Below are 18,688 nucleotides of genomic sequence, written 5' to 3'. Positions count from 1 at the left end.
GTCACTACGGTTTAAGAAAACGAAAACAATTATCTCGGCTTCAATCGGTTGTAGAAAATTTTTATTTTGTTTTAAATCTTTATTCTGTCTTCATCAACAATAATCTGCAAGTTAGAAACTCATAGGATGTATAGGGGCCGCTTCACTTCTAAATGTTTATAACGAAATTTGCCCCCTTATTTTCAAACCCGAAATAAGAGATTAAATAATGTTTTATGCATTTATTTACATTAAAATATAAGTCTAGAAGGAGAGTGGATCTAGATAGATAGTATTAACTCTACGATTTTTTTTTTCTTCAAAAGTTATAGCCTTCCACATTTGACCTCTCGTGATAAACAATTTATAATATGTAAGCAACGAGTTCACCAATAGGTCTTTACAATTTTTTTTTATGTTTGGAATTGAAAGATCTTCATTTTAAAGCCTTAAAAAAATAAAAATAGTCATTTTTTACAATAAATAATGCAATTGCAAAAAACGGCCATTTTGGACTTTTCGCAGGCTGTTTTGCAATAACCAGTTAAGGAAATTAAACTTGATATATCTTAAATTGTAGGTTTTTGAATTTACTACATTTTTGTATTTAAAAGTTTTTCTCTAAAATGAACATCCTAAGCTGCAAAATTAAAAATCTTTAAAATATCAAATTTAACAAATGAAAAACGTCATAAATAAAAAAGCGCACAAAATTTTTGGTTACATTTTAGTATAAGTTATTCCTGGTATCGTCCTTTACAACAACTGATAGGTTTCAAAAATTCCTGAATTATAACACGTTTTTTCTCTCACAGCCTGGGGTACATTTTGGCTTTTTTAAAGTAAACTTTAAGTTCAGTTAAAAAATTATTATGATAGTCCAGTCGGGTGAGACGAAAAAAATACCTAACCGAAAATACTCAAAAATATTGGGTATACTTTTTTCTGATTAACATTATTTTTTTGTGGTGCATGCGTAAATAATGATCAGTTAGGTTGGTTGTACCAACTCAGAAATCTTCCCGGATTCATGTACAATAACTGTGCTTAAGATCTTCATGTGATCAAATGCATAGTTTACGATTCTATAAGGTATGAATATACCATACATACATACATTCATTTTTATTTATACAGGGTGTCCAGAAACTCTACCGACAAACGAAGACAGGAGATTTCTCAGATAATTTTAAGACAATTTAACTAAATTCACCTAGTTCGAAAATGCTTCCTAAGGTAGCTAGAGCTCTTTGAAGATGGCGTCTTCTAATTAGTATTTCTTAAATACCTCCAGAAAGCTTCTAGTTAGAAAAACGAAAATTGGTAAACATATTTATCTTCCAGTACCAGTCATAGGCGTTCTTTTTGGGTGAGGTAACTGTTATTTGATCGCATAACTATTTTGTCTTTATCTTTTAAGCGTTTTTGATACTGGATTATTAAATTGTGAGGTATTCTAGTACTAAAAGGTACTCCTACTTTAAGTCGGTAGGACACACCGTTTTCTAGAAAAATCGATTTGAAAATTTTTCGTTTCCTGAATTAAAAAAAAATTATTGAAAAAAATTTTCAAAAAAAACGGTGTATTTTACCAACTTAAAGCAAGAGTAACTTTTAATACTAGAATACATCATAATTTAATAATCTAGTGTCAAAAAGTCTTAAAAATTAAAGACAAAAAAGTTATGCGATAAAATAACCGTTGACCTACCCAAAACGGACGCAAATGACTAGGTACTAGAAATTCGCAATTAATGAAATCGATTCATTTCTGGAATATGAATAAATGTACCAGTTTTCGTTTTTCTAAATAGTTTTTTTTTGAAACTTTTTTTGATATTCAAAAACGAAAATTTTTCAAATCGATTTTTCTAGAAAACGGTATATCCTATCGACTTAAAGTAGGAGTACCTTTTAGTACTATAATACCTTATATTTTATTAATCCAGACTCAAAAATGCTTAAAAATTAAGAACAAAAAAGTTATGCGATTGCCCCACCCAAACGAACGCCTATGACCGGTACTAGAAATTTGCAATGGATGGAATCGATTTATCTTTGGAAAATAAATATGGGTACCAATTTTCGTTTTTCTAAATAGAAGCGTTCTGGAGGTATTTAAGAAAAACTAATTACCAGACGCCATCTTCAAAAAGCTCTAGCTCCTTTAGGAAGTATTTTCGGGCTAGATAAATTGGGTTAAATTGTCTTAAAAGTATCTGAGGAATCTCCTGCCTTTGTTTGTCGGTAGAGTTTCTGGAAAAGCATAGAAAATCCTTTAAAATAGGAGTTTGTAAAGGTATTTTTGTTAATTTGTGCCTGTTTTGTGCATTTTTTCCTGTTTTCTGACAGCAGTAAAATTTATTTTGAATTAAATAAATTACATACATTCTTATTTTTGTCTCAAATAATTTAATTCCAAAAAAGTTTTTTGGACACCCTGTATACATAATTATGTTAATGTTTATATTACTGAATAGAGGATTTGAATTACCTTTCAAATGAGACATCACGCCCAAATGGATGACGTCACTAGTATGATATACAGAGTGAGTTTTATGTATGGAAACACTCAATTATCTCGAAAACGGCTTGCACGATTTTTATAGATTTTGGTAGGTAGGGGTTTTCTAATGCGTTCGATATTATAGTGCTAATTACATTGTTGTCAGATCTTCTGTTTTTCTGCAAATCTAATGAACTTTCTTATTTCAAATGGAACACCCTCTATATTTTTTGCGTTTTGAAGTGCCTAAGAAATGCTGATTATTTTTCGTGTTATATTCCCTATACCTAAATGCCATAATTTCGGAGTTTTGCTACATTTATTAAAAAAAAATCTTTTAAATATTTAAACAAATTATAAAAATCAATTTTCTCGGCCCAGGTGGATATTATTTTAGGTTCTCTGGATCATTGGGAACAAAAAAGGTCTTTTGTAACTTTTCTCTAAAGTTAATCGTTTTCGAGTAATCAACAATTTCAAACTGAAAAAAATCGAATAATGACGATTTTTCAGGTTCTAAAACACAAGTAAAAAATAGAATTTTTGAAATTATAAAGTAATTTAATTCAAGCCCAACTCTTCTTCTGATAGTTTGCCATAAGATTTTTTGTCTCTTTTTATTCTATAACATTGATTTCTAATTTCTAATGAAGTGCATATGAGAGGACGGACGACCGGGCTGCATTAACATTTAATATTACAATGTTTTAAAATGAAACAATCTTAACTTACTTATCGGTATCTGATTAAATAAGGCTTGAGGTTGAATTTGGGTACTTCGCAGTTTCAAAAATAAAATTGTTTATTTGTGTTCTTGAACCATGAAAATTGTCATTATTCGATTTTTTTCAGTTTTAAATTGTTTATAACTCTGCAACGATTAATTTTAGAGAAAAATTATAAAAGATCTTTTTTGTTCCCCATGATCCAAACAACCTAAAATAGTGTTTACCTGGGTAAAAAAAAATGATTTTTATAATGTAGCAATAACTCCGAAATTATGGTATTTAGGTATAGGAAATATAACATGAAAAATTATCAGTATTTCTTAGGGACTTCAAAACACAAAAAATATACAGGGTGTTCCATTTGAAATGAGAAAGTTCATTAGATTTCCAGAAAAATGGAAAATATGACAACAATGTAATTAACACTATAATATCGGCCGCATTAGAAAACTCATATAGTCGGTTCGCTAAACTCAGACGCAAATGGCTAATGATTTTAGTACGTAACTTTTTTGTTTTATGGCAATTTTGACAAAATTTGCAACATTACTAAATATTTAATATATATTTACTATTTAGTAATTATTTTTTTGGCAATTTTATCAAATTGGCAAAATTACTAGCTTAAATCACTAGCCAGTTGAGTCTGAGTTTAGCGAACGGACTATACCTACCAAAATCTATAAAAATCGTGTAAGCCATTTTTGAGGTAATTGAGTGTTTCCATACATAAAACTCACTCTGTATACGCCAAAAAATCGGAATTTAAAAATAAAAATCGACCTGTTTCGTGATTTATTTCCAAAATTGCCCATTCATTCAAAAATAAATTTATTCCAACCTTTACGTGTTCCTGGTATAATAAGCTCGACCAAATAATCAAAATGATGCTGGACAACCAAAGAAACGAACAATTTAATAACGGAAGTAAAAGAGATAAATAACAGGGAGAGTACTGGAACTAAATAAGCTAATGGAAGAATTGATGAAAGTTAAACAAGAGAACCAAACGAGACAAGGAAAAGGAAGAAATAAGGAAAGGGCAAAACGATACGAAATTACGTCTGGAAAGACTAGAAAAGAAAGGAAAAGCCAACAATGTAATAATCAAAATGTACTGAAAAAAGCTTTGTTGAGAATGTTTACTGAATGTAAACTTCATGGAAAAAGAAACGAACAACAATGTTAAAATAGAGGAAGCAATTAAACTGGAGTTTGAAACTCCTAAACATGTTTGAAAAACGTACGGTCAGGCAAAATAAAGATAAACTAAAACATATAAAACATTGCAAAGTGTATATTTATAAATAATGTTATTTTCCGAAAATCGGTCAGAAATTTAGACATTTTTGATACCATTTTTGAAAGAAACGTTCGATATTTCCTTATACTTAGCCGTTGCCTGGAAACGAAAAATAACTGTACGGAATAGCTATATGTATAACAAGGGAGGAAAGTGCTACTTTTCCTCTCGAGAATGAAGTTTACTGCCCGACGCGTAGCGGAGGGCAGTAATCATTCAAGGGAGGAAAAGGCACTTTACTCCCATGTTATACATATGATTTTTCCACCTTCCTCAAATAACAAGTAATTTTTTCATTTTTAAATAATTTATTTATGTAACTAACTAACACAATTTATTAGAAAACTAAAACTAACAGGTAGGTACAGCAGAACTGTCAACTGTCAAATATAAGTCAAATTATTAATGTAAACATTGTTAAATCAAAATAACAATTTACTATTTTTTCCATTCTGCAAAATACAGAGTGTTCTATAAATTATAAATAAACGTTGGGTAAAATGTATAGATACTTAAATAAAAGATAATAGATTATTGTATAAGGCGTCAATAAGTTATTGTATCAATGACATACCATGACGTCACTTTTACTTTTACTCCCTAGGGAGGAAAAGTACGACTTTTCTCCCTACAATCAGGTCCGGAAAAGTATAGTTTCGGTAGAGATAGGTGGACAATATTACTTCCTTACTGTAACGAAATATTTTTTCCTTAAAGCAGATTCAGAACAAATTTATTAAAGAACAACTCTCCAAGAAGTATGCCATTACAATATTTCCTGGGAAAGAACTTGCATTTTTATTCTTACGATAGTCCATGAAACGGTTGTATGAATAGAGTTATAATATATTTGTCTCTGGATTTTGTTTGCAATAAATCTAATGAAGCATTATTGACTACTTCATCAGTTCTGGAGGGGTACCAGGAATCGAACACTCATCATCACTTATGATTCAATCAGGTAATTTTGCTTTTTAAAATGAGAATATTTATGTTTTTAACTTTAAAAAGTACACTTGTAGTAAGTTTATCTAAAAAAAGCCTACAACTGGAAAAAATATGTAGTTTTCTGTTTTTATAAATAAATTAATCTATTATAACAAAACAAAAGCAAGTTTGCCATTTAATAATGCGTTAGTTGGATGGCTCTACTCGAGCTATTAGGGAACAAAAAAAGAATGAAGGAAATTGCTCCATGGGAAGCCGAGAAAATGCATTTTTTTAACGTATACCGATTTTGAACTTTGAGGGTTACATTTTCTCCAACCTAATTTTTGATTGGAATTTTGCTATTTTTGGCAAATTTTCACACGTATTATCGATAGTTTTTATTATAATAATATATGTTATGAGTATTTTAAAGATATGAAAATTGGTGCGGAGAAAGAGGACAAAAATAAAATGGTGACAGTTTAAATATTATGAGCCTATTGTTTATATCTTTGCCGTAAATTCCGGTCAATTTTGACCGGTTGTATCTCAGGAACCACTCGTCATAATTAAAGGTTTTTATTTTAAAAGAAGCGTCCTGCCACTGTTTTTCGAACACCGTTTTCACAATTTAATTTAGTTTAATATTTCTCGAGATATTCTATTTGTTTATAAGCCAAGAAATTGTTTATAATTTTAAAATATTCCTGAGGTCGCTTAAATAGTCCAATTTCAATCCCGTAAAGTACATTAGATAGGTATAGTATCTTTTTATGAAAAAATCATAGTTATTCTTATGCATCATAATTATTGTCGTTATTATAGCGACCGTAAATTTTTAATTAACAATTCAATTGTTGCTAAACCGTTCATTAAATTTCAATCGGATGCTGGAATTATAATCCTTACGAAAAGGGCTTTTACATTACCAAGTTATTTAATTATCGATTGACAATTACTTATCTAAAGTTTTAGTTGAAAATTAAAGATTTTGTTGGAAAAACCCGCTTATTTCGGTGAAAGTTTTCGTCGAAGTGAATCGGGGAAAACACGTCTCTATGCAGAATTTAATTACGGAGAATTTTTATTTGGATGTTTTTGGTGTAAAGTTAAAATCTTTGGAGTTATAGAGCAAAAATTGAAAAAACACGATTTTCGGGCGCCATTTTGTTTATAAAAAAAGTAGCACACTATCTGCGGACTTTGCATACCTATATTATTAATACATACAATAATAAGATTTGATTCTGGCAATAAAATTGCTGGTAAATAACTTTTCCTTATATTTTGCTAATTAGCCCAGAGTATATGTATACTTTGTAGGAAAAGCCACATTCCCGGACTCTGTATTGCCCTGTCTCGGCTTGCGCCTCGACGGCAATCTTTATATCGTCCGGAAATGTGAAGCTGTTACTACTAGGTACACAATGTACCATTATAATAAAAGTATCATTGCAAATAAAACAATAAGAGGAAAAGTCATCAACGAAGAAATAAATAATGGTAAAATGGTAAAAAAAAATAAATTAATTTCAGATGAGAAATATTTATGTATAAATTCATAAATATTTAAGTATAGATGAGAAAACAAAAAAAAATAGAATAAATACAGAAACCAGCTACAAGAATCCCAGGGAACGCAAAAAAGGGAACAAAACTAACAGAATACCCAGATAACAGAATAACAAGATACACAATACACAATAAACAAGAGAACACGGGTATAACAAAGAAAAAAGATTGAGCAAGGTTAATGGAAAAGAAGGAGAACGCAAGATAAACCTGAAATAGACACAAGAGAGGGCATATTCATAGGAGCATTTTCCGATGACATAGTACTCATAAGCAACAATACAGAGGAATTAATCTACATGCTATAGGAGCTTAAACAAGAATCTGAAAAAATCGGTTTAAAAATGAATTTAAATAAAACAAAAGTGATGACAAATCAAAATATCGCAATCGCCTTATATGGAAGTGAGATCGAAAGTATCGAAGAATATAATATATAAGTATTTACCTAGGTCACGCGATCAAACTAGGCAAACAGAATTAAACGGCAGAGATAACAAGAAGAATCCGAATGTCTTGAAATTGAAAAACGAAAAGATACCAATAAATCTAAAGAAAAGGGTATTCAAAAGTTGTATTCTACCAGTTATGACTTATGGAATGGATACCGTGACGCTTACAGAGTTGTCAGCCAATAAATTAAAAACAACACAGAGGGCCATCAAACAAGTTATGTTGGGAGTATCTCTGAGAGAACATATTATACGAAACGAGGACGCAGGGCCGCGCCAAGACTTTCAAGCGCCCCGGGGCAAGTAATTTTAGGCGCCCCTTTCCTCCTTCCTTTTTAAGTAGTTTTTTGTAGCTTAGTCGATCGTTATACGGTATAAATACAAACTATTTTTATGTGTTAGGAAAGTATCATCATCATCATAATCTAACCGTTATCGTCCACTGCTGAACATAGGTCTCCTCTAAGTTTCTCCATGTCTCCCTATCTTGAGCTACCAGCTATCCAGTTCCCGGCAGTTCTCTTTACATCGTCACTCCAGCGCGTTGGTGGTCGATCTCTGCTTCGTTTATCCTATTTTATAACAGAAAAAAATTGATATTGCGTCGTCGGGGTTGAAAAATATACGTTAAAATTAAGTCCGGAAGTGGATAAACTGACTAATTCTAAGCAACTTTTGTTCCATAATAATATACAGTTTTTTCTACTAAGTCAATATTTTTCCATTTATTTGCGAGTGAGTATGTTGCGCATGAGCATGAGTTGCGTTCATTTTTCAACATAAAAACCACGGTTTTAGACCGTTTTTCGCAAATAACACAAAAAGTGTGTATTTTATTGAAAAAAATTTTCTTAGCAAAAATAGAGCTTATAAAAAATTTAAAAAATTAAAAAAAAACTTGTGCACGCATAAAGTCAGTAGATCTAGTAGAGGAAGAGTTGTAGCTCGAGTAAAGTGGGTTCTTATTCGTCAAATTAGATATCGAATATTTCAACGTAAAATAACCAAAAAATGAAGCACTTTTCGGGCAAAAATCATGACAACGTTTTTAAAGTCTTTAGAAAAAGCTTTATTTTTGTTTTTTCAAAAAGTTTCTAGTAGCAAAAGTAAGTCGGTAACGCAGAAAATAAAGTTGGTCCCTTTTTTTTTAGTAAAAAACATCGTAAAAATCTCCGCTCAATTAGAATCCCAAATGATTAATTGTTACAGTTTTACAATTTACTTCACTTATGCATATTTATATGATCTGAAAGTCTCACCATTTAAAAGTGCTTATTTAAAAAAAATGGTTTTAAATAAAAAAAATGTATTGACATTTTTAAGAAAATGCCTTTTTTTCAAAATTTTTCCTAAGAATATATTTTCGCTAAAATACTTACTTTTTGAGTAATTTGTCGGTGAAAAAGGGTGGAAGACGAAAAACTGTCTAAAAACGTGTTTTTTTGTCGAAAAATGAACATATTCACTCGCAAATAACTCGAAAAGTAGATATTGACTTAAGTAATATAAAAACTTTATAGAACAACTTAACTTTATAGTTACTTACAATTCGTCAGTTTATCCACTTCCGGACTTATTTTTAACGTAAGTATATTTTACCCCCGTGAAGGATTGGTACTCCCCTAGGGCAAGAGCACACGTCGACACAATATCATTTTTTTCTTTGACTTGTTAGCTATGTGTATGCCAAATTTCATGTTAAAATCCAAGCGGTTCTTTAAAATTCAGAGGTTTTGCAATATTTTACCGTGAGTGAATGGAGTAATAGTTCAGTTTAAGGGGAACGGAGCAAAATGCGAAATATTGACCATGTCAAAATTTTTAATATGTTTTAAATGTATTCATTTTTTTCAAATCCTGAGAAAACTAATAAGTATTTTTGAAAAATTTAAATGCAGAATGCAAGACTACTTTATTATCTACCGAGGGCCGAAAGTCCCTTAGAATAAATAAAAAGTTTCTTTTGAATGAAATATTTGCAATTAAAAATCACACTAAATTTTTCCTTTTATTTTCACCCCTGTAACTTATTAAAATAAACATTATAGACATTTTCAGGGATTTGCGGCCCTCGGTAATAATGTAATCTTTCATTCTGCGTTTAAATTTTTCAAAAATATTTATTAGTTTTCTAAGGATTAAAAAAAAAATGAATACATTTAAAACACATTGAAAATTTTGACATGCGTCAAAATCTTTTCATTTTGCTCCGTTGGCCTTTGAAAGAAATAACCGTTCGTACACTTAGGGGATCAAAGTAGGTAATACGTAATAACTGCCATCTTTATATCTACCTACGATTGGTAAATTTTCAATTTCACAAGATAATAAAATATTATTAATATTTCTGGTAATTTCGGTATTGTCAAATTTTTTTTCGGCACCTGCCGGCGTCTTTTTACTTCTACGCCGGGGGCACCGCCCCTCTCCGCCCTTATGGACCTGCGAGGACGTGCGAAGCAGGACGAAGGTGGAAGAAGTAATTGGAAGAATTGCGCAAATGAAATGGAACTGGGTAGGACACGTGGTATGGCAAAACAACGACAGGTGGATGAGAAAAATTGTACATTGGAGACCACGTGAACACAGTCGTATTAGAGGAAGATCACAAAAACGATGGCTAGACCACATCAAAGCAAAAGTGGGAAGAAACAGGTACCAAATAGCACAAAACAAAGTAGAGTGGAGAACTCATGGGGAGGCCTTTGTCCAGGAGTAGATGCAAACACTCTAAAGAAGAAGAAGGAGATCGAATGTAAGAACCCTTTACGAAACTGGCAAATTGGTGCAAATAAGCCAAGAGATTGATAAGAACAATTTAGGCATTCTTGGACTAAGTAAATAAGATGGAATGGCAGTTTATCAACCCGAGTAGGAAAACAACAACTAATTATATATTCTGGGAACACAAACGTAAATGATAAACACGAAAAGGGAGTGGCAATATAACCCAAAAGGGAATAAAGGCTCTAAGAGAGTGAGAGCCAGTATCAGAAAGGGATTATTTGGACGATAATGAAGGCAAGATACTATAACATAGTAGTAGTAAATGTACATGCTCGTACAAATAAATATGTCTGCTAATGATCATAACCTTTCAAAATCTCTTCTAACTTATCTGCGAGTATGACAGCGTCATCGGCATAACATTCCTAGAGTACAACAGTATGTGACCTATTTTTGTGTTGTTCGTACCCATTATTATTCGGATTATTTAAGAAGTTTAAAATTGTCACTTTTTACTGATATTCCTTCTAGATGTATTTGTATATATCTACAAGGTACGGGATAGTAATCACCCCTGTTTGACTCCACTTTCTATGGCTATTTCCTGTTATTTCACCTACGTGTTCCAGTTTGGCTTTGTACCTTTCATAGAAAAGTTTGATTAAGTTAATGATTTTTTCTTGTGTCCCATAACAATATAGTCTGTCTATAGATTTACAGACCTGTACCTCACCTACACGATCGAAGGTCTTTTCAAAGTTTCAAAGTAAGGGTACAAAAATGTTGTCAATGGTTGAGTTTTTGTTACGAAAGCCTACTTTGTTGACCCTCAGTACATTTTCTAATTCTGGCATCAATCTTTGGATGTCGCGTTTAGTAATGTTATTGCACGCTAATTATTGCATCTAGGTACTCAGTCAGAACAAATTTTTTGGGTATTTTTATTATTCATTGCCTCTTCCACTCCTCACTCCTCTGATATTATTTCATCAGTCTATATCTTGGTCAACATTTGATGTACCATTTCTATTGATTGCTCAGTATCTGCTTTTATTACGTCAATGAGTATATTGGCAATTTCTACGGCTTTTTTAGATGTTCTAATGTATTTCCAAAAAATTCATTTCTCATTTTTTCTAAAAAAAAAAAATGAGAAAGTTACAATATCTGGGACACGTAATGAGGGGACCGCGATATGAAATGCTAAGACTGATAATACAGGGAAAGATAAGAGGCGGAAGGAGTATAGGAAGAAGGAGAGTGTCATGGTTAAAGAATTTAAGGGACTAATTTAGATGCAGTTCTATAGAACTCTTTAGAGCAGCGGCGGATAGAGTAAAGATAGTGATGATGATATCCAACCTCCGATTAGGAGACGGCACTTGAAGAAGAAGAATGTATTTCCAATTTCTTTCGTGGTAATTTCTTTAATATTTACTTCTAGCTCCAGTGGTTCTACTTCTGCTTATATGACCTGTGTTATTTCATGTCTAGCATATGTATATTTCTTCGAAGTGTTTCTTTCATTTTTGTATTCAGTAATTTTTTTCTATTATTTTTTTATTTCGTTGTTTATCCTTTACGTCTCGTATATTTCTTTGTGCTTTTCCTGTTAGGTTTCGTCTCGTCTGAATGTGTTCGTAGGTTGTGTCCTTGCGCTGCTTTCTCTGATATTCATATAGTTTATTTTATCATTTCTGGCTTGTTTCCTTACTTTTGGATTTTTTTTGCCTTTTATGTTCTTTCAAGTGACCTCTACTCCTCCGATGCTTTCTTTTGTAACATTTCTTCTTTTAATTTCTTCTTTTTTTCTATCAGTTGTAGATTATCGTCAGCTATCCATTTTATCTTCTTTTACATCCGATTTTCGTGTTTCTTTGACTGACTCTCCAGTTTTTTGTTTATTGGCAGTTTCTCAATGAATTTATTTCTTATACTTTCTTGTTTTAGGGCATCGACATTGTGTTGGTTCCTTCTGTTGGTTTATTGGTTTTTATCTCTCGCTAATTTCATTCTTAGCTCCTCTTAAGCTCCCAACATCTTGAAATCAACTTCTTCCTTTATATTCAACTATTATATTGTCTATTTGATTCTTGCACCTATGGTTTATTATAAAACGAAAAATAAAATCGAAAAAAGTTAAGGGCAAAGGAATTTCCTCAGAAGAATCTTTGGACCTTATCACGACCCTAATAGCAACCAATACCGAATGAGAACAAATGCTGAGGTCAAGCAGATGTATAGCAGTGGCGTGCTGGAACTTTTCAAGCGGCCCGGTGATTTTATAGAAAAGCGGCCTCCCATCCTCATTTTACCTTCTATTATCAGGATGTTTTATTCGTTATTTAAAAAAGAAAACAAAAAAATACCAAAAATATAAATTATTTTTGAATCAAACGTAAAATTTCGAATTCAATGATTTTTTTTAATTTGCTATATTTTTTCATTTAAGAATAATAATCTTACAAATAATAAATGACATGTATGGCAATATTGTATGCAGTAACGCAGAAGCTATAATTTCCTGAATAAATATAATATCTATGAATTTGATGTAATTAAGATAAAATTAATATAAAATTTTGAGAATTTTTCAATTATGTATTAAGCTCAATTTTAGTAAATTATACAAGAGAGTACAAATGCAAGTAGAGTGCAAATACTTTAATTTAAAAATATTTAAAATGTTAATACAACGCAATAATCTAAATATTCTTTTGCGATTATTTTATCAAATAATTACTTAACTCTTGATCAATAATTTCCACATTAAAGTAGATTTTTGAGCAAATACGTCTATTATTCCATCATTTTTAATCTTGTGTTAAAGTACTTCTTAACCGATTTTTTATGTATTTCAATGTTGAAAAGCTTTTTTTGCAAGATACTGGTGTCACTGAAAGAGTTAATAAATGCTTTATATTATACTAAGTATGTAAATTTGGATAAGCACACAGCACACTGATATAAGTTGTACTTATGCAAAACAGCGTAACAGCAAGCTATACAATCTTTACACTTTTTAGTACCAAACGGAGGTGAAGTTTTCACGAATAATTATTTATATGGGAAATAAGCCACAATTAAAATGAAAAAAATAATTTTATTAACGTTTCGACGCCCAAATCGGGTGCCGTTGTCAAAATACAAAATATTACTAGAATAAACAAAAGTGTTGTTGCTAAGCAAAAAATTCTTCTAATAATTTATTTAATCTGACTCATTTATATTGGCAATTCATACATATATTATACATTTTAAAGTAGAAGACTTTAAAATGATATTGCCAATATTTATGAGTTGCGTTCCTGGGACGACTTACTGAAAGATAGTTCATTCGATTACATGAAATCAACCCTAACTAAAGAATATCCGTCACAAAAAAAAAAAAAAAAAAAATTATAGTATGCGATCTGTCTTTAAGAAGACAACCAAATGCAACGACAGTAAAATTCTCGCGTTAGAGACTTCATAGTAAATCACAAGGGAAAACCAGGAAAAAACCTTGTGATACTATCCCGACATCGTAAGTATTTGGTCTTACATTTAATTTACTCTCAAAAAATAATACCAAATTCTGACTTGTAACAGGTTTAAATTATAAATATATTAATAATACTAGATATATAAGTAATATGTACTAAAATATAAAATATGTACTAGCTCGTTATTATTGACTTACTAATCTTTAGTAATTTAATTTACAATAATAACGAGCTAGTACATATTTTATATTTTAGTACATATTACTTATATATCTAGTATTATTAATATATTTATAATTTAAACCTGTTACAAGTCAGAATTTGGTATTATTTTTTGAGAGTAAATTAAATGTAAGACCAAATACTTACGATGTCGGGATAGTATCACAAGGTTTTTTCCTGGTTTTCCCTTGTGATTTACTATGAAGTCTCTAACGCGAGAATTTTACTGTCGTTGCATTTGGTTGTCTTCTTAAAGACAGATCGCATGCTATAATTTTTTTTTTTGTGACGGATATTCTTGAGTTAGGGTTGATTTCATGTAATCGAATGAACTATCTTTCAGTAAGTCGTCCCAGGAACGCAACTCATAAATATTGGCAATATCATTTTAAAGTCTTCTACTTTAAAATGTATAATATATGTATGAATTGCCAATATAAATGAGTCAGATTAAATAAATTATTAGAAGAATTTTTTACTTAGCAACAACACTTTTGTTTATTCTAGTAATATTTTGTATTTTGACAACGGCACCCGATTTGGGCGTCGAAACGTTAATAAAATTATTTTTTTCATTTTAATTGTGGCTTATTTCCCATATAAATAATTATTCATAAAAATGCCACAAGGAAATAGCTTCAGAACAACATGAAGTTTTCACAATATCAACATTGTCATTTGTCATTTGTTACTTCATGTTCATTATCACTTAGATTAATAATATCATATTATCATCCTTCATATTTTCTGTAGACTAAACATATTACTGAACACACTCAGTATGTACATATTTTGCAAAATCCTATTTTTAATACAATCCATTTATCAGAAAAATCCACGAGTTCTTCTCTAATCGCAGTCGAGGTTCTCTTTAAATTATGTAGGTACTGTATTTAGATACAGTGTACAAATTAGAAAAGGAATACATTTTTGTTAAAATGTTAAATTAATTTTTGTCCGTTAAAGCCGAAAGTCCGTTGTATAAAAATAGGTTTAAAATCAATAATTTTTTTTTTAAATTATGTAGGTACTGTATTTAGATACAGTGTACAAATCTGTAAGTTACAAAAGGAATACATTTTTGTTCACTACTTTTTTTACTTTTCTACTTCATCTAAAAACTTTCTGCAACTGGTTGATAAAATTATTCACTGATTCATGGGTTGAATAAGCGATGTATTTTTTGGCAAAACATACAATTAAAGTTGCCATCTTCTGAATTTAGAATACTTTCAGGGGGATCAGCAGGAGCTTTTTTTAAAATCAATAAATACTTCACATCGTTAGGAGGTATTACCAGTTTCTTCTCTTGAAATTTTCTCACTGCAGGTACAAATCCTACCAATTTTTGAAAATATCTCTGGTGAACTATACCCTATTAGAGATATATTATGAAACGAGCAGATGCCTTTTGATGATTATAATATCTTTGACTATCCATCGGTGTTAGCACAAAGCAGTGCCGAGATCCTATTCTTGTTGTTTTTCCTTCTAGAATTCGATTTTTCATATTTTTTTGCATTCTAATTTTTTTTTACATATGATCTGATTTTTTGTCCGTTATATCCGAAGTCCGTTAAATAGAGGTCCGTTCTATCGAGGTTTTACTGTATATCAAATTTATTGTATCGAAATTTCTAGGATGTAGAGTGCTTAGATCATCATAAAACGATTTGATTTGTTTGATCAAATCGTTTTTCGATACTTCCAATAATTCGGTCAAAAATGTGCAAGACGTTTTTCCATTTTTTATTCTGCAGAGTACATACATGTTTGAAGAAAATTGGAAAACCATAAATATACTTGTATGTATGAAAATAAATAATATTATCTGTAGCAATCTATTTATGTAATAGACTATAGACTCTTATTCATTTACTTAAGCTGTATTTCACAATTAAAGCAAAATTAAATCTTTTTTAAATGTTTTATATTAATATTATGTATTAGCAAAATTAACATCCGATTAGAAATTAAAAAAATATTTTTTTTATTACATCTAAAAATTTTTGTGAAAACCTATTTGACCGGCGGCCTCTTATCAAGAGACCGCGGCCTCTCGGTGATTGCACCGATTCATTTATATGGCCAGCACGCCAATGGTATAGGGCGAGTGACATAGTCCAAGAAATTAAATTTCAGCGTCTAAGATGGGCTGGCCATGTCCATAGACTCCCTAATAACCGTTGCCAAGCTGATCTGGGACGAAGCCCCCACAGGAACAAGGCCCTTAGGATGCCCACGAATGCGATGGAGAGACAATATATGGTCAGATCTAAGAACAATGGGCTACCCATTGACCCAACTATCATGGACGACCGTTCGAGATGGAAGCGAGTTGTGCAGTCAGCCAAGACCTACCCCGGCTTGTAGTGCTACCAGAAGAAGAAGAAGCAAAGGAATTAATTTTAAAAAACTCATACAGAAGTAAAAACTTCAAATTGTATTCTGGTATAAAATCGTTTATTAAAAATTATCTAAAATGTCATCCAAATGGATTGCAAAACGTTTTCGTTCTAATTCAGAACATCTTCAGTGCATTCTGCGGAGTAGTTTGAAACTAGCACACTATTTAAAGTGGTAACCCCATAATGTATGGTTTACATATTAAGGTTGGTTTACTTATATATTAATAGAATATGTTGACTACAAGTCGATGTTGCATGCAGGGAAGCATGTTGCCCTTTTGGCATGTATTCTATTATATCTAACAACATCGACTTTTGCAATCCATTTGGATGACATTTTAGATAGTTTTTAATAAACGATTTTATACCAGAATACAATTTGAAGTTTTTACTTCTGTATGAGTTTTTTAAACTATGGTATACAGCCAACAATTTTTTTGAATTAATTTTAAGTTACGCAACATGGAAATATGATTATGGTAAAGATAATATTTATTTCAAACAAAAAATTCTTACCTGTATATACTTCTTCCCTTCGTTATTCTGCGCTACAACAACGAACTTCTTATCCGTAATAAATCCTTTATCATCAACTAGAACCTCCTCATAAAACTCCTGTTCCTCCAGACATTCCTCGATATTCTGGATATCACTCCGTCCTCCAGCTTGATCAACATTTTGGGGAATACACTGAGCACCAATAGGGGAATGCCGCACACTTTTGGGGCTTAACACACGAGGGGGGTAATTATTGGGATACTCACTTTGTTGGCAAAAAGCCGGGTTCAAATAAAAGTTCGGGTTTTTAGCCATAATTAACACTTTTCACTAAGAAAACAATCACCAAAACGCAAAACATTACACTGTGCACTTCCCGAAAAATATATTTATATAAAAAAAAATTCAAAAATTAATAAAAAATACGTTTTATTACTGCGTAGATGTTTTGACGGTTATTTTGCCGGTATTTTAAAGGGCCATTGATAGATAGAAAGGTAAAAGTGCGACTGGTGGTTACACTAGAGCGTAACGGTTGAAACAAGGGGGGACACAGCTGCATATGCCGAACGTCATGTGTGAGGATGGGGTAGATTACATAGGCGTATCTTATCAGCAATATTTGTTTATTCCCAATTTTTTGTTTGCAGATATTTGGCTGAACGTCAAACTGATAACTTGATGTTATCCTATCGTCTTGGGGAAAAAGTCTAGCTTAAATGCATCTATGTACTTTATTTCATTAGTAATAAATTAGGATTATTTATAAAAAAAAAACAAATTATTACTTACAAAAATAGTTTAATGTTGTTACAAAGTTTGTAATATTATTAATAATAATTAAGAATAATAAATAATTAAGAAAATATTTCTTCGTATTCGTTTTATTGTAGTAATATATATATATGTGATTTATGAGAACATAAATCTAAATTAAATCGATAATTTTTGATAATTTCCCGTCGTCAAGTATATTACGTCAGATGCCCTTGGTTGCTACGAAAAATACATTTAGTGACATTAATGACAATTAATGTTTTAAAAATTATAAAAGTGATGACTTTCAACCGTCAAATTAATATTTATAACAACTGTGTGTTTAATTGTACTAATTTGTACTTACATAAATAAATTACAATAAAATGTTGGTGTTGAACAGTTTTATTCATGAAATAATCGCAACAAATTGCACTCGATCTCTAAAATTAATATAGAATTTTTGCGCTCTTGTGCAATTACTATTGATAATCTACTGTCTGAATACAATGAAACAGCGAAACTACAGGGTAGCATTCCATGGTGCCTAAAATGTGCTGATGATGTAGTGTTAATATGAAATAGTGAAAGCGTCTTAGAATAAAAACTGGCACAGTAGAAACAAGCTCTGGAGGAAAAAGGTTTAAAACTTAGTAGGACAAAAACAGAGTACATATTTGAAATGTTCATTTAAATAGGGAGTTACTACAAATAAAATGGTATCTTTGGATGGTGAAGTGATTGTGAAAAGCAATAGTTTTAATTACCTAGGATCGGTATTACAGAGTAATGGAGAAATAGATGGAGATGCATTTTTATCTAACGTGGCTCTATTTCTTATTCTTCACCTTAATAATATATATGATACTAGCACCGACATCGATTAACAGGTGGCTGAAATACGTATTTTACAAGGTTTTATTTGCGAGAATTACAAATAATGTTGATAAGTTAAGAAGGTTCTACCCTTCTAACTGAAATAAAAACAGTTAGGTAACTAAGTACACAAGGTCGTATCTGCAAGGCATTAGGCAATCCAAACCACGTGATTTTTAATGACAGGACGTATGGCAGGCAATTCAGCGTTGCCAGAGTTGTTAGAATTGTACCAATTTGATACAA

The 18,688-nt window shown here is 31.1% G+C and overlaps 1 protein-coding gene across 1 annotated transcript in view; it reads right to left on the bottom strand.

The window, feature by feature from the left end:
• LOC114328615 (uncharacterized) overlaps positions 1-17,344 on the bottom strand; it is a 59,304-nt gene extending 41,960 nt beyond the window's left edge. The window contains exon 1 of the mRNA XM_028277505.2: positions 16,829-17,344. Within this exon, the coding sequence (XP_028133306.1) occupies positions 16,829-17,125 (297 nt within the window). The 5' untranslated portion in view covers positions 17,126-17,344. The remainder of the gene's footprint in view (positions 1-16,828) is intronic.
• Positions 17,345-18,688: the final 1,344 nt, after the last annotated feature.

The sequence above is a fragment of the Diabrotica virgifera genome, chromosome 6 (assembly GCF_917563875.1).
Source record: "Diabrotica virgifera virgifera chromosome 6, PGI_DIABVI_V3a".
Classification (NCBI taxonomy): Eukaryota; Metazoa; Arthropoda; class Insecta; order Coleoptera; family Chrysomelidae; genus Diabrotica; species Diabrotica virgifera.
Note: the sequence above shows the minus strand (reverse complement) of the source record. Positions and strands in the feature narration are given on the sequence as shown.